This window comes from Macrobrachium rosenbergii, chromosome 54 (assembly GCF_040412425.1).
Source record: "Macrobrachium rosenbergii isolate ZJJX-2024 chromosome 54, ASM4041242v1, whole genome shotgun sequence".
Classification (NCBI taxonomy): domain Eukaryota; kingdom Metazoa; phylum Arthropoda; class Malacostraca; order Decapoda; family Palaemonidae; genus Macrobrachium; species Macrobrachium rosenbergii.
Window position 1 is genome coordinate 41422215 of NC_089794.1, and position 13972 is coordinate 41436186.

Consider the following 13972-nt stretch of genomic DNA (forward strand, 5'->3'; position numbering starts at 1 on the left):
AGTTTGTCAGATCATTTAAGTATAAAAGTGTTTGGATAAGGTAGTGGAGTAAATATAAAGTAGGCGGCCGAATGAAGATATCGATTATTTATATAATAATTCCTTAACTCAAGGATATATGAAAGAGCATATATAATTTAGTACAGATGAGATAAGAAATTGACCAAGGTAACGGAAATTCAGCTGTCTGTTGTTGATGTTTTTGTTTTTGTACTAAACATGGCTCCCTACGGAAATTTGGCCATGTATAGTACCAGCACCTCAGGGATGCAAATAGAAACAAAGCTAAGGTTGCAAATTTCTCATTATCCAGGTAAATTTCTCAAATTATCTCACCTCTCCTGTACAGTATTACATACACCCATTTCTATATTGTTTAGTCATAAAGTTTTATTAATCAACAATATCTCATGCAGCCTCTCCTTTATATTTACTGATGAGGAGACACCAAAATGCTTTTTCAGTAATTGTTATATTGCAATACATTCCCTGAACACCTGAATTAGCCCTGGTCACTGACCAGCTTGAACTACAGTATATCCCCATTTGTGGGTAATTAACTGTCAGCGTTACCAACGCTACAGGAAAAATCTTGTCAAATGAGTTACTTGAGGTACCGTTGACAACGCTGCTGCAAATACCAGCCGACAGAGGCCAACATCCCCAATTGTTATTTGTTCACCGTGCTGTGTGGGTGTGTCCCACGTCAGGCGAACTTTTGGTCATTTACCCCGACCCCCAATTAAAGAATTTGGACATCAGATTATGATTTTGGACTGTTTTCAACACCTTTTCTCCTGGATTTATACTTTACTGACTGGATTTGGAACTTCTCTCACGGTTTTAACTTTGGATCGGTACTTTGGAAGACGTCACCGTCTGCTAGCGCCGCTGTTTCCATTTCGTCTACATCTTCGACGACCAAGCCTTCTACTAGTAACTGGAGATACTGCCGCTCATCGGTCCTGCACATCTTGCAAGCGTAGGATGAGTACCCTCAAACACGATCGACATTTTGTTTGTATTTTATGCAGGAAGGTTCAGTGTAGTATCAGTCAGAGATGTGACGAGTATAGGTCTTTGTCAGGAGATCAGATGGAGGATTATTTGAAACACAGAAAATCCTTTGCCTCAAAGAGTAAGCGTAAGTCAGGATCAGCTGTAGGGTTACAATCAGTAGATAAGGAAGTGTTAGATTCTGAGGTATTCAAGAAGTTAGAGGACAGTTTATCATGCAGTATGTCTAGCCTATTTCTAGCCTGATGATTAAGTTAACAGAGAATAGAGATAGTGATAGTAGTAGCATAGTTGATTCTAATCATTCTTTTTAGCCCCGGTTAGGTTCCAGAACCAGCCCAACGGGTGGCGGGGCCATGGGAAAATAGGTTGTTGGCAGAGTTTCCCCCTTCCCAGGTGTAAGTTCTGATGAAGTTAGGTAAGACACAGATGAGTAGGGAAAATAGGTTAGGAAGGGTTTCAGGAAGAGAAGTGGAAGGACAGTCTTCTTCGTCTTGGATCCATCTTCGGTTTTATTTCCTGCTTCAGGTTCTTTACAACAGAAGGTTTCTAAGTCCATGGTTCGTTGTTCAGATGTGGTTTCGGGTTTGTCGGGTTCTGTAGTGTTGGAGAATGTTCCTTCGTCTTCAAAGGTTCCTTTTCCTTCGTTGGATGAGTTTGGTTCATCTTGTGGTGGTGGTAATTCTGGTGATAGGGTTTTCAATTTGGCTCAGTATAATGCAGAATTGTTGAGTTTGTCACTGGGTTATAGATTACTAGTTAGGCAATGTTTTCAATTTTGGGTTTTCCAATATTCAAGATCATGTCGTGAAGAATTTTCATGAGTTTGCTAGTGATGTCTGTCAAAATTATCAAGGGGGAACAGAGCCGGTCTAGTTTCTTTCTCCAAAAAAAAAAAAAAAAACTATGGCCTCTTCTGTTGCTTCTGAGTTTTCCTTTTTCCCTGATTTCTTGTAAGCCTTCTTCCAGTGTCTTTACACAATCTTCTTTATCAGGTCACTCTTCGGAGTCTTCTCTCGCTCACCCTGTTGTCTTTGCCATTAGGTCAGCAGAGCAAAGATTTTCATTGGTTCAATCCTGTAATGTTGGAGTTTTCAGTGGCTCCCTCTCGCTCTTCAGGGTTGAGGTAAGGTGTGCCTTTGGCAGGGCTGTTTTCTTTAGCTCCTTACACGGGTCCTGTAGTTTTCTCAGGCTTCTGGTCTAGATGCTTCACAGATGGTGCGTAGTCTTGCGCAACTCCGTATTTTCATCCTTTACTGGGTTTAAAACGTAATGTGTCCTCCGCGGTTCTTGCGGATGCTACAGCATTTGGCGTATCGTCTGCATCATTGTTGAGTGTATCAGTACTGACGGTGTCCTCAGCCTCTCATTTTCACTAGAGTAAGTGGTAGTTTTCCTTCTTCGGTCCCCATTGGTTCCACAGCTCGTGGCTTGTCCTGAGAAACACCTTTGAGTACTGGATCAGTTGATATGTTCTCCACCTGTCCAACATCGGCGGTAGGTGCTCTGGTGGTTATTCCGAGTGTGGCTGCTTTCTTTTTCTCTCCTTCTTCTACTTCTTTCTCAACTTTTCCTGCGGCTGTTTCTGTTCCTCCTTCTAAGGTGTTCAATGTGGGTTCGGCTTTGGTTCCGGGTCATCAGGGAGTTCTTCCTCCCTCTCCCTTAATCAGTGTGACTTCAGCTCTGGATACCTGCCCTGGTGCGGCATTGGTTCATCTGGCGTTGGGTGGATCGGGTGTTGGCCTCTCCGCTCGCAGGGGTGGGCGTTTATCACCCAGGTGTGGTCGGCTGAGGTGTTGCGTCATTGTCGCTGGGTGGTGCAGGGTTTGCACAGTCAAGTGTGTCTGACTCAAGAGTTTTGTCATCAGCTTTAGTTGGTGCAGGGTTTGTGCAACCAGGTTATGGTTGGCTCAGGTATGATGGGGTCAGGTATGTCAGGTGTTGGTCTCGCACATCCTGGTGTAGCGAGTTCCAGGTTGTCGGGTGTAGCTCTTGTGGGTGGTCAGTCTGTCTCTTTTCCTGTCCCGGTTTGGTCGGACCAGTCTAATAGAGAATGCTCTTTTGAAGAAGAGGAGCCGGTACCAGATATAGGTTTTTTCTCCAGTGAATGGAAACTAGTATAAGCAGATGGTGGACTTTATTCATTCTCTCTGTTCGCAGTCCAGGCTCTTGAGGAACCTACACAACCAAACCAAGCAATGTTGGAATCGTTGTATGCAACTAAACCAGTAGTCTCCCAAACATCAAGTAAACCAGTCTGGTTGGCTGAGTTGGGCGGGTGTTGAGGGAGGTGGACTCTAGGTTAGCTTCTCTTATCGGGTCGGGTAGACAGGATTCAACCTTGCGTCATAATCGGAAGGGGTTCTATAGGGTAGCGGGTAACCCTTCTGCCGGTGTCAGAGTTCCTTTCAACGAATCTGTTGAGGCTCTTCTCTCTCGGGTTCCTTTGTCGAATCATTTGGTAGCAGTTACATCGCGTGAGGCTTGTATTTTGGAGGACACTTTTCACAGTCAGTCTGAGGCCTTTGTCCCACTCTTTGTGGATGTTGTCTGGATTGATGGGTTTCTCAAACAAGTTGAATATACTCCCTCCGATCCTGTACTGTTTGACAACCTCATCACTTCGGTTTCAATGGGGTTAGCATACCAGGCTAACATTTCGGCTGGCTGTACAATGGTCTTTGGCAAGAAGAGGAGGGACTTCTTTTTAAATAATCTTCCACCTCACTATCCAGACATACATAAGAGGGTTCTGTTGGGGGCGCCTTTTTGCACTCTGCAACAGTCTTTTTAGAGAGGAGGATGTCTCCTCCATGGTCAATTTCGTGTTGTTGTTGTCAGCAGTAGCATCACAGAAGGCTACGATTTGTTTTGTTGCTCAACTCATGTCTCCGGTGTCGGGTGATGTGGCCAGTATGAGAATGTTGTTGCTATCTAGCCATGTCTCCGCCTCCTCTTTAGAAAAAGTTATGTTTTACCAGACCACTGAGCTGATTAACAGAATGTTGAAGGATCTAGACTTATTTTACGGCCAATTGGTTACTTGCCTCCTCTTTAGAATCCGAGAGTCTAATCTTCACCAAGAGTTGCCTGGTCCCAACATAATCTATAATCTTTCAGGGATGAGGATGCTCTCTCTTCCTTTGAGGTTTTTTTTTTTCCCAACCCTGGAGAGGATCCAGTCGGTCCTTCAGGAAGTAGAGGTGTTCTTGTCCGACAGGGAACAGCTGGTACCAGTTTAGAGACACCCCTTAGGGAGAATGTCTTCGCTCTCTTTTTAATTCTAGGGTCTCGTCTCCGGATGCGTTTCTCTTCAGGTATGTCTCAGGAGTCACTGGAACTTCCACAATGAGAACATAGTTATAGTCTGGAGCGATTCTTGCCTGTCGGATCTTCTGTGGTGTTCAGAAGTGCATCTGACACCCGGAAGGTCTATCGACTCCTCTCTTCCCGACGTTCACCTGTACTCAGATGCCTCAGGTCAAGGCTGGGGAGCAACCTTGGAGGAAACCAGGCTACAGGCCTCTGGAGGGATCGGGAATGAGAGGAGTCAATAAATCTTTGGGAATTCAGGGCTGTAAAGGAAGCCCTCAGGTGTTTTTTCAGCCTTAGTGCGCAACAGAGCAGTGGCTCTGTTTTGCGACAACGTAACTCCGTGTCGTATCTGAAGAACTTGAGGAGATCAAGAACTGTATACTGTAACACGTAGAGTCCTGAGATGGTGTGAAAAATGGAGTTTCTCTTCTTCCCCAACTTGTATCGGGAGTCTCAACGTACTGGCCGACTCGTTAAGTCGCTCTCGTCAGGTATTGGGGGGGGGAGAGTGGACCTTGGCTCAGGAAGTAGTATGTCAGGTTCTCCGGAAGTGGCCAGCATCTGTGGACTTTTTCATGACAAGATTAAACCACCGTCTTCTGGTTTATTTCTCACCAGTGGTGGACCCCATGTCGATAGTCACCATTGTGATGTTACAAAATTGGAATCATATGCAGGTGTATGCTTTCCACCATTTGGTCTCATTCATCAGGTAGTCAGGAAATTGCGGGAGAGTGTCAAGACATCTGTGACTCTAATAGCTCCTTGCTGGCCCTACGCCCTTGGTTTCCGGAACTCGTAAGCTCCTTACGGAAATTTCAATGTTCCTTCCCATGCAGAAGATCTTCTCAGACAACCGCTTTTTCACCATTATCATCCAAACCCTTGCGTGCTGAACCTAGTTGCAGGCGACTGCCGAGCGAGCAGCTAGACAGTCCGGACTCTGTAAAGCTGTGTCTAGACAGCTTTCTTTCAGCTTGAGAAAGTCAACCCATAAGCTTTACCAGGTCAGCCGGACAATGTATATAAGTTGGTGTCGTAAGGAAGGTCATTCCATCTCTAGACCTTCCATAGCCAAAATAGCTGATTTTCTTTTATTCCTTCAGAAAGTCAAGTTTCTTTCCTATTCACCGGTTGCTGGCTACCGCTCAACGCTTAGCATTACATTTAGTTTCCATCTTCCCAAAAATTTCTAGTAGTAAAATCATCCATGATTTATTACGTTCCTTTAAGACGTCCTGTCTTGCTGACTCGGGTTCATCCGTGGGATTTGTTGGAAGTTCTAACGTTAAGACAACTGATTAAGAATTTTTTTTTTTTTCGTATGGCTTTAACTACAGCTAGAAAGGTGGGCAGGCTTCAGGCAGTTTCTAGGCTATTTCCTAGGATGGAAATGACATGTATTTGTCTCTTCCGGAATTCGTGGCGAAGTCGGAGTCAGAGGTTAACCTTCTACCTCATTCATTTAGGGTTCTTTATCGGCAAGAGTTCGTTACCGGTGATCCAGCAGAGATGTCCTTATGTCAGGTGCGGCATTAAAAGTCTATTTATCAAAGGTTGAGAAACTCTGTCCGCGTACACTTCTCGTCTCTCCGCGGAATCCTTCCTGTCCGCTGTCAAAGAATGTGATTAGTTACTTTCTGAGGGAGATGATTTCCCAGGCTTCTCAGGTTTCTTCTTCGTCATCTTCAAGCTCTGTACTACCCCTAGCACACAGTATTCGGAGTATGGCCACTTCATCTTCCTTTCTAAGGGATTGTTCAGTGTCTTCTATTCTGAAGGCAGCTACTTGGAAGTCTGTCTCAATGTTTACTTCCTTTTACTTAAGAGATGTTCAATTCGCCTCATCAGAGGGTTATTCTCTTAGTTTGTGTGTGTTGGCTAACTCTATTATCTAGGGTGCGTCCATTTAGCTGAGGTGGTATTCTCTTAACGTGGAGGTTCTTAGGTTAACCAGATAGAGGATTTCCTTTTAGTCTTTAGAATCTTAGGCAGCTGTAATAGTATAATCACATGAACTTAAGTTTAGTACATTTTTAAGTATCTTAGTCTGATAATTTCCCTACGAGAGTCCAAGGGGGTTCTCTAGTAGGCTAGGCTCTTTCGTCGGTGCTGAGATACCTCTTTGCTCGTCGATTGTCTGGCCTTATCCGAAGGATCAGCGGCTCAGTACACTGCTTCTTTCCTCTCCATACATGAGAGGCTCTGAATAGCCACATGGGAGGTTCATCGTACTCCTCCATACGTGAGAGACTCTGAATAGCCACATGGGAGGTTCATCGTACTCCTTCATACATGAGAGTTTCTGAAGAGCCGCATGGGAGGTCGATGGACCGAGACAGTACTGACCTGACTGACGATCAAAGTACTCTCCAGCATCTCTCTTCACCGAAAGCATTGATTGATATGGTGAGAGTATGAATAAACAGATATCCTATGCAGAGCAGATCAGTGAGCTACCATCTCTGCAGTTGTGAAAAGGGGGCGTGCTGCAACCTAGATGGGTCTCCCTCCAGCATGTCTCTTCACTGAAAGCATTGATTGATATGGTGACATACATATACACATACATTTACCAATAGTAGGTTGAATTAGATTGATCCCACCACAGTTAAAATTTTGTTAATTGGGCTAATTCAGGTGTTCAGGGAGTGCATTGCAATATGAAGTTTTCATAATAAAACTAATATTGTAATACTTACCTGAACACCTGAATGATTCCCACCCTCCTCCCCACTTCAATTTTTGATAGTGAGTGACTCAGTTGGGGATGTCGGACTCTGTCGGCCGGTATTTGCAGCAGCTTTGTCAACAGTACCCCAGATAACTCATTTGACAAGATTTTTCCTGTAGCGTTGGTAACGCTGACAGTTAATTGCCCACTTTGTGGGTAAAATTATGGGGATATAGTTCGGGCTGGTCAGTGACCAGGGATAATTCAGGTGTTCAGGTAAGTATTACAATATTAGTTTTATTATGAAAACTTCATGTTTATGAAATATGTTCTATAACCTTACAAGCTTTTGTCTTTGCTTGTGTTGGTTGGTTAAATAGATTTCTTAATGTTGACTGTCATGCTAGAAGAGTTTGTTAATTAGCAAATGAGGCAGAAAGATGGTAGTGTTATTATACTCATTCTTCAAGTTGCCTTTGCCTCCTCACTCTGTCTTCAGTGAGAACAGCTCTTTTAGGTTTGGTGTTGCATACTTCATCACATCCATGTTTTTTTTGTGTTTTTTTCTTCATTGCTGTTTCACATGCTGCAGCTTGTTCTTAGGAAATAGAAACCATTGCTGTTATCATTGGTCAGTCCACCCAAAAGACTTCCAACCCTTTCATTGACCAGTGTTACTAGTGAAAGACACCACCCTGTTGGAGAAGCTTTATAGCAATGCAGCAAGTTTTTATTGTTAATTGATTTCTGCTCATCTTTTTCCAGTGGATGTAGCCACGGCAAAGGTGATCAGTTTTTAACTTATCATTAAATAGATTGTGCTAGTTCATTTTTGTCTTTGGTAAAATAAAATGCTCCCTCCCAAAATAAGATAGTTAAAGTTTAGTGTTTATAGTGCTTCCTTCTATGGGTAATGTCAGCACTCTTCATTGTCAGTTAAAGTTTGGTGTTTATATTTCTTCCATCTATGGATAATTGTCAGCACTCTTGGATGCACAGTTATATCTTTTGTTTACACTTATATTGTTTGGGTTCTAGCGTTATTCAAGAACCTCCACAGAGATCTTGTAGCATTGCTAATTTTTTGCATTTATTTTTTTAAAAGCTTTTAGTTCATCGTCTCAGGGAAGTGGATGGGATATGCTGTGGTTTTGTTTTTGACTTTGTTACAACAGTCAACTCTTAGGCGATAAAACAGTACAAGTACTGTATTGCACTTCATTCAGTAGAGCATTAAATGATATTCATATGGTGTAAAACAAATGTCTTGTAGCTGCATGGTATGCTCTTCAGATCTGAATTATTTTTATTATTGGTAGGCAAATCTCATAATCACATGAGTTAATAATGGTGAAAAAATACGTACTGATGTGATTGTAAAAATTTATATGTATATGGACAAATGTATGTACAACAAGAGCTTTTGGGAACCTGCCTTGATTCTCCTTCTAAGGAGAGTCAAGCAGGTTCTCCAAAGCTCTTGTTATATATACAGTATATTTTTAAATGTATATTTACACTTACATCAGCGTGGATTTTTTACCAACCAGACCACTGAGCTAGATTATTTAGCTCTCAAAAGGCTGGCCTGAAGGATTTATCTTTATTAATGATGCAATATTAATTTGATGTAATAAATTACAGCTTAAAATGTTTATAGTTTGGTTAATTGAGAATGATGGACAGTCTGACAAAATTGCTTTAATTGATTTGTTTAAAAATTTATATCATTATTGATCACTTTATATTCTTTGCATGTTGGGACTAGATCATGTGGGCTACTCATCAAATTATCCATGGGTCAGATAAGAGTGACCAGTTCTAAGATGAGTCAAAGTTACTTGTGTGTGTTGCTTCATTTTGATATGAATTTCTATGTTCCAACATCAGGCTTGGTCTGTTTTAATTTGTTAAGGATCATTACTGAATATTATATATTCTGCCATTTGTTGGTTAAAGTGGGTTTTAGAGATTCTGAATAATCGCTAATAGGAATACAGTATCTACTTGTGATTTTGTTAGAGTTGTTACAGCACTGGCTGCTTTACCAGCTTTGTACATGGGCAGGAATCAGCAATTTTTTTTTTTTTACATTTTCAGCATCTTCATATATAATTTGTGAAGGGAAGGTTTAATTTGTCATATAGGGGTACTTTTGGAATAAAGTTTTGATGGACTTCTACAGCACGTCTAGCATCACTGAAAATTTCAAATATCTGTCGTGGCATATCTAATCATTTTTTAATGGGTAGTCCTATTGCACATAATTGCTTCTGTGCCAGTTTGAATTGAAATAGTATTGTGGACAAGTTCTCGTTTTCTTATTGTTGTGCCTTATCAGTCTCATCATTACTAGTGCTATGCTACAGTTATTCTTGACTATCACAGCTTTAATAAAATCGCTAGCATAGCACTGAGTATGGAAAGAGTACCATTTGAATATAATCTTGATGAAGATGATAAGCCAATATGATTGACCAGTAAATATTTGTAATATGTCATACCAGCTTGCCATTTTCTTTATGATCGAATGTTTCAAAAAAAAAAATCCTCCTGACAATCTTGGTCTGCTGTACCCTAGCTGTCTTTATACTCTTGTGATACTGTAAAGCTTAAGAGGCAAAGCCTGTAGCAGGGTAGTGCCATCATTGCACCTCATACGGTGCATTGTAGGCCTTACTTAAGGTTCTTTGCAGCCTCCCTTCAGCCCATAGCTGCAACCCCTTTAATTATTATATTACTGCACCTCCATTCATAATATCTCTCTCTTTTCTTACTTTCCACCCTCTCCTAACAGTTGTTTCATAGTGCAACAGCAAGAATTTCCTCCTGTTACACCTTTCAAACCTTTTTACTGTCAATTTCAGTTTCAGTGCTGAATGACCTCATAGGTCCCAGCACTAGGCCTTTGGCCTAAATTCTGTACTATGTTCTTTAGAGACAAAGGTCCTCAAACTGGAATTATCTGTGCTCATCTTGCCAACCAATGTGTATGACAGTTGGTCTCTGGACAGTATTGCTTTCTTTTCATGGGATGTACAGTAATACATAAATTAACCAATTGCTTATGATTGACATGGAAGTCAGTGTAATACTTTATGAAATTCAGCATTTTAAGCATTTTTTGTTTCTACTCAGCACTAAAAATGAACTATGTTTTGCAAATCATGGTCTGTATGCTGTAGAATACAGAAATATGTTTTTGTTATACAGTATGTTTTATTCCATTTCATTCTGCAAAGTACATACTGTAGAACATTACTGTTTGTGCTGCCTTTCAATTCGTTTTGAAATAAATTATTGAAAACTTATTGTAGTACTGTGCACTGAAGTAGTCCACTTAATGCATTTATTGCTAGTTTTTAATTTGATGTTATTTATATTTAGCTGCTGAAAGTGGTTGGCGGTGAAAGTGTGGCTGAACAGAAAATTAAGCAAGAAATGACAAAAATGAGGCAGCAACTCCAAACCATCAGCATGGTAGACCAATTTGCTTCGTATGCCAAAGTTCAACGCAAGATTAATTTGCTGAATCAGCATTACAAAGATAAAGGTATGTATTTCAGATTACTATTGTTTAGACTCTACTACTTAGAATTATATAGGGGTATGTTGTTTTTGTGGATTAGAAACACTGCAGTGAAACTGAAGAAAAATGTTTTCTTACACAGATACCAGCTCATATATTTTTACTTAGATTGAAATCTGTATCCAAATGGCTGATTGGTTTCCTTTTCAATGGGTACATGCATAGGTGAACAGCTTCATTCATGTGTGAGTCTGTTGCGTATTGAGCATCCATTTGTTCTATTCCTGTAATGGTCACTCACCCTTACCTATTTTCTTGTTCTTGGTTTATCAGTTGTCATGAGTGTTTTTAAGCAATTTTCTAGTCCTGTGATATTTGTGTTACTAATATTGTTTGCTCATTATTTTATGCTATTATAACAGCATGAATAAGTTCAGGAACATGTATGTCCTATAGTTATCCTTGGTGCTGATGGAACTTAAAAATTTTATGCTTTCCCTTGCCATTTATTCTAATATATGCTCATAAATTTTTGGTAATGGTATTCTGTGGACTTCAGCCACAGAATACATAGAACCTACCTAGCTGTTAGAACAGAAAACTTACCACAGTACAAACAAAGACTTTCTCTCTGTGATCATAGATTAAAAAATATATTCCCCTTTGGCCTGTATTGAAAGCACCAAGTTTTACAATTGTGAACTGTTGTAATTTGTGATCATTCTTATGCCTGTTAGAAAGCTTTGCCTCAGGGAAAGTACATTTTGTTCATGAGACTTACCTGTCAGATATATATATAGCTGTATTCTCGAATCCGACAGAATTTTAAAACTCGCGGCACACGCAGTGTGGCCAGGTGGTTTAGCAGTACCCATTCCCGCGCTGGGAGGCTAGTGGTCGAGAACCATTCCCATTTTCTATTCAGATTTTCTCTGTCGGGTACTGTCAACATCTGTTTTCAGTACCTCCATCTTTGGATTTTGTTTCCACTTAAGTATTCTCTTTGACTTTTGGTTTTGACTTTGGATTGTGGATTGGCATACGCTTTTGTGGACTGTTTTAGTTTGCTCTTGATTGCTCTCTTTGGATTGATGTCTGGATCTGGATTCTGCTAGCTTTAGAGAGTTTGTTGTGTGAATGAGTGTAAGGTGAGGCTACCGAAAGCTTCGGTAGACCCTCACTCTGTTTGTAAAGGTGTAGGGGGCATGTTTGCTTGATTAATGATCGCTGCAAGGAGTGTGAGACTTTGTCCGGATGCAAGCTGGAAGGTTTATAATGATTCCTATGTTCGCAGGATTGGAGCACTGACAGGATCTAGGAGGTCCTCCTCCAGGAGTGTTTGTAGAGTCAGGTACTAATTCCTCTCCTGATAACCCAATTGTGAACATAGTTTCACCCTATCCCTGTGGTTTTGCCTTGGGCCCTGAGGTTGTGTCTGCGGAGGTATGGCCCCTGGCCAGTGTAGGAGACACCATCCGTGCTCTGGAATCCAAAAGTGACATTAAACTTCAAGTGCAGTGAAGTGCTGGTAGTCCCTAGTGTTGTGGAGGGGGGCGTCCCAGATCGGCCCATAACGCTTCCTAGGCCTGGACCTCTGCCCGGACTCCCGGGACTCAGGGAGAGCCCAGGTCGAGAAAGCCGTGGGGGTTGCGGGGGCTTCCGATCCGTCCCGCCGGCAGGACCTGTTGTCACTTCCCAGGCTGCCAAGGACTGGCATGCGTATCGCCAGGACTGCTTCTCGATCCTCCCGGGCGTCTTTCGGCGCGAGGGTTGGATCTCTCGGAAGGACTCGCCGCTGAAGAGAAGCTTCAGAGAAGGGGCGCTTCACGATCCTCTTTCTCAGGCATTGTTCACCGTCATCGAGGTGTTTGGCCGTTTTCCGCCACAGAAGAGAGGTTGGGGCGTCTTCAGAGGGCCGTTTTAGCCCCAGTCGCTTTCAGGAGAGGCATTTAGTTCCCGTGAGGAGAGGAAGAGGCGATCCCCTAAGCTCGTCTTCTCACCAGGATCGCTCTTCTCCCGAGAAAGCGACCTACTCCCTTCAAGAAAATCCTGCTGGATATGCAAGTCAATTGGCTTCTCTCCTTGCAGAGAGGAAGCAGAGCAGCGTCGTCGACGCCAAGGACTCGAGCTGCCTATCAGAGGTCAGAAAGTCCCCCTCCTGCGCCTTTTAAATGCGTCTCCGTCACCTGCTGCATAAGCCTACCGTTCTCACCTTTCGCTGGATGGCCATCGTAACGTTCGGTCTGCAGCGTGACGCTCCGCGCTCAGCTATCTGGGCAGCCTCAGTAGCTGCTCGTCAGGGCTCCTCTCGCTACCATGCAGGGCCTCGGCTGGGCTCGTCAGGACGCCTCTTTGGTTGCTCGCCGTGACGCTCCAGAGCAATCAAAGACTGCGGGGAAGAGAAGATCCCTCCTGCGTGTTGGGCCGCAAGGCCTTCGTTCTCCCAAGGTCTTGGGAGACTCTCTGGTTTCTCCCATTGTAGAGGGAGAAGTCTCTGGCGAGTCGGAGCCTGCAGACCTTGAACAACCTCCTGCTTCTTCGTCTACCGACTACCAGGTGTTGGCCGGTCTTCTTAGAGACAGTGGTGACAAGTTCAAACCATGGCTCCTCTCTCTCCTCGCCGCGTTAACCCAGTCCAAGGCGAGGGAGAGTGCCGGGGTTTGTTAAAATGACCTAAGTCTCTTGCTGAAGAAGGCCTTCAAGAAGGTTAACACCTGGATGGAGGAAAGAGGCATGAGCAAAGACTTCTTTTGCCCTGCCTCGTCAAGCTTTCCAAAAGCGGCAAGGCAGGTATGTGGTCTGAACCGGAGAAGGGCGTCGGCTCAAGAGTTCCTTCGTCGTCCCAGGGAGATTTCGCCAGCAGTCGGCGCACCTGAAGGTCCTCTGTTTGCAGCCAAGGTGTCATGGACTATGTCACAAAGTGGACCATCATTTGAAGGGACTATTCCTGTACCATGGAAGTCTTCAATTTCTTGGACGTGGTGTTTGGGGCTTTGGATGTCAAGCTTAGAATCCCGACTCGATCAGCCTGAGGAGCTGTCAGCGTGTTGAACTGCATGGATGAGCTGTCGGGGATGGCTCAGAGAGACTGGCTTCCCCACTTTTATCTGGGCCTCTTGAAGAAGAGGGCCTTGTACTGCTAACTACTTCTAAGTCAGTTTCTCCGTCACAGAGGCAGAATTGCTGTTAAGCCCCTTTGTCGAGCCATCTCTTCCCCAGTCTTTAATCAAGGACCTCACTGCTAGCTTGAAGGAAGGCCCTCCAAGACCTCTTGGCCTACTCGTTAAGGCGCCCAGCAGTCCCGCCGACGTCGTCGTGGGTCCGACCTCCAGAAAGAAGAAGCCCTTTAGTGGAGGAGCTTCTTCCTCGAATCGTCTACGAGGAAGGAGTTTTTCCAGAGGCCAGGCCCCAGCATCAAAACCTAGGGGCAGAAGTGA

General features: G+C 43.2%; 1 protein-coding gene across 1 annotated transcript in view; it reads left to right on the forward strand.

Moving 5' to 3' along the window:
* Positions 1–13972, forward strand: part of LOC136835017 (guided entry of tail-anchored proteins factor 1-like) — a 32314-nt gene that overhangs the window by 2789 nt on the left and 15553 nt on the right. Inside the window, exon 3 of the mRNA XM_067098053.1 lies at positions 10394–10559. Within this exon, the coding sequence (XP_066954154.1) occupies positions 10394–10559 (166 nt within the window). The remainder of the gene's footprint in view (positions 1–10393; positions 10560–13972) is intronic.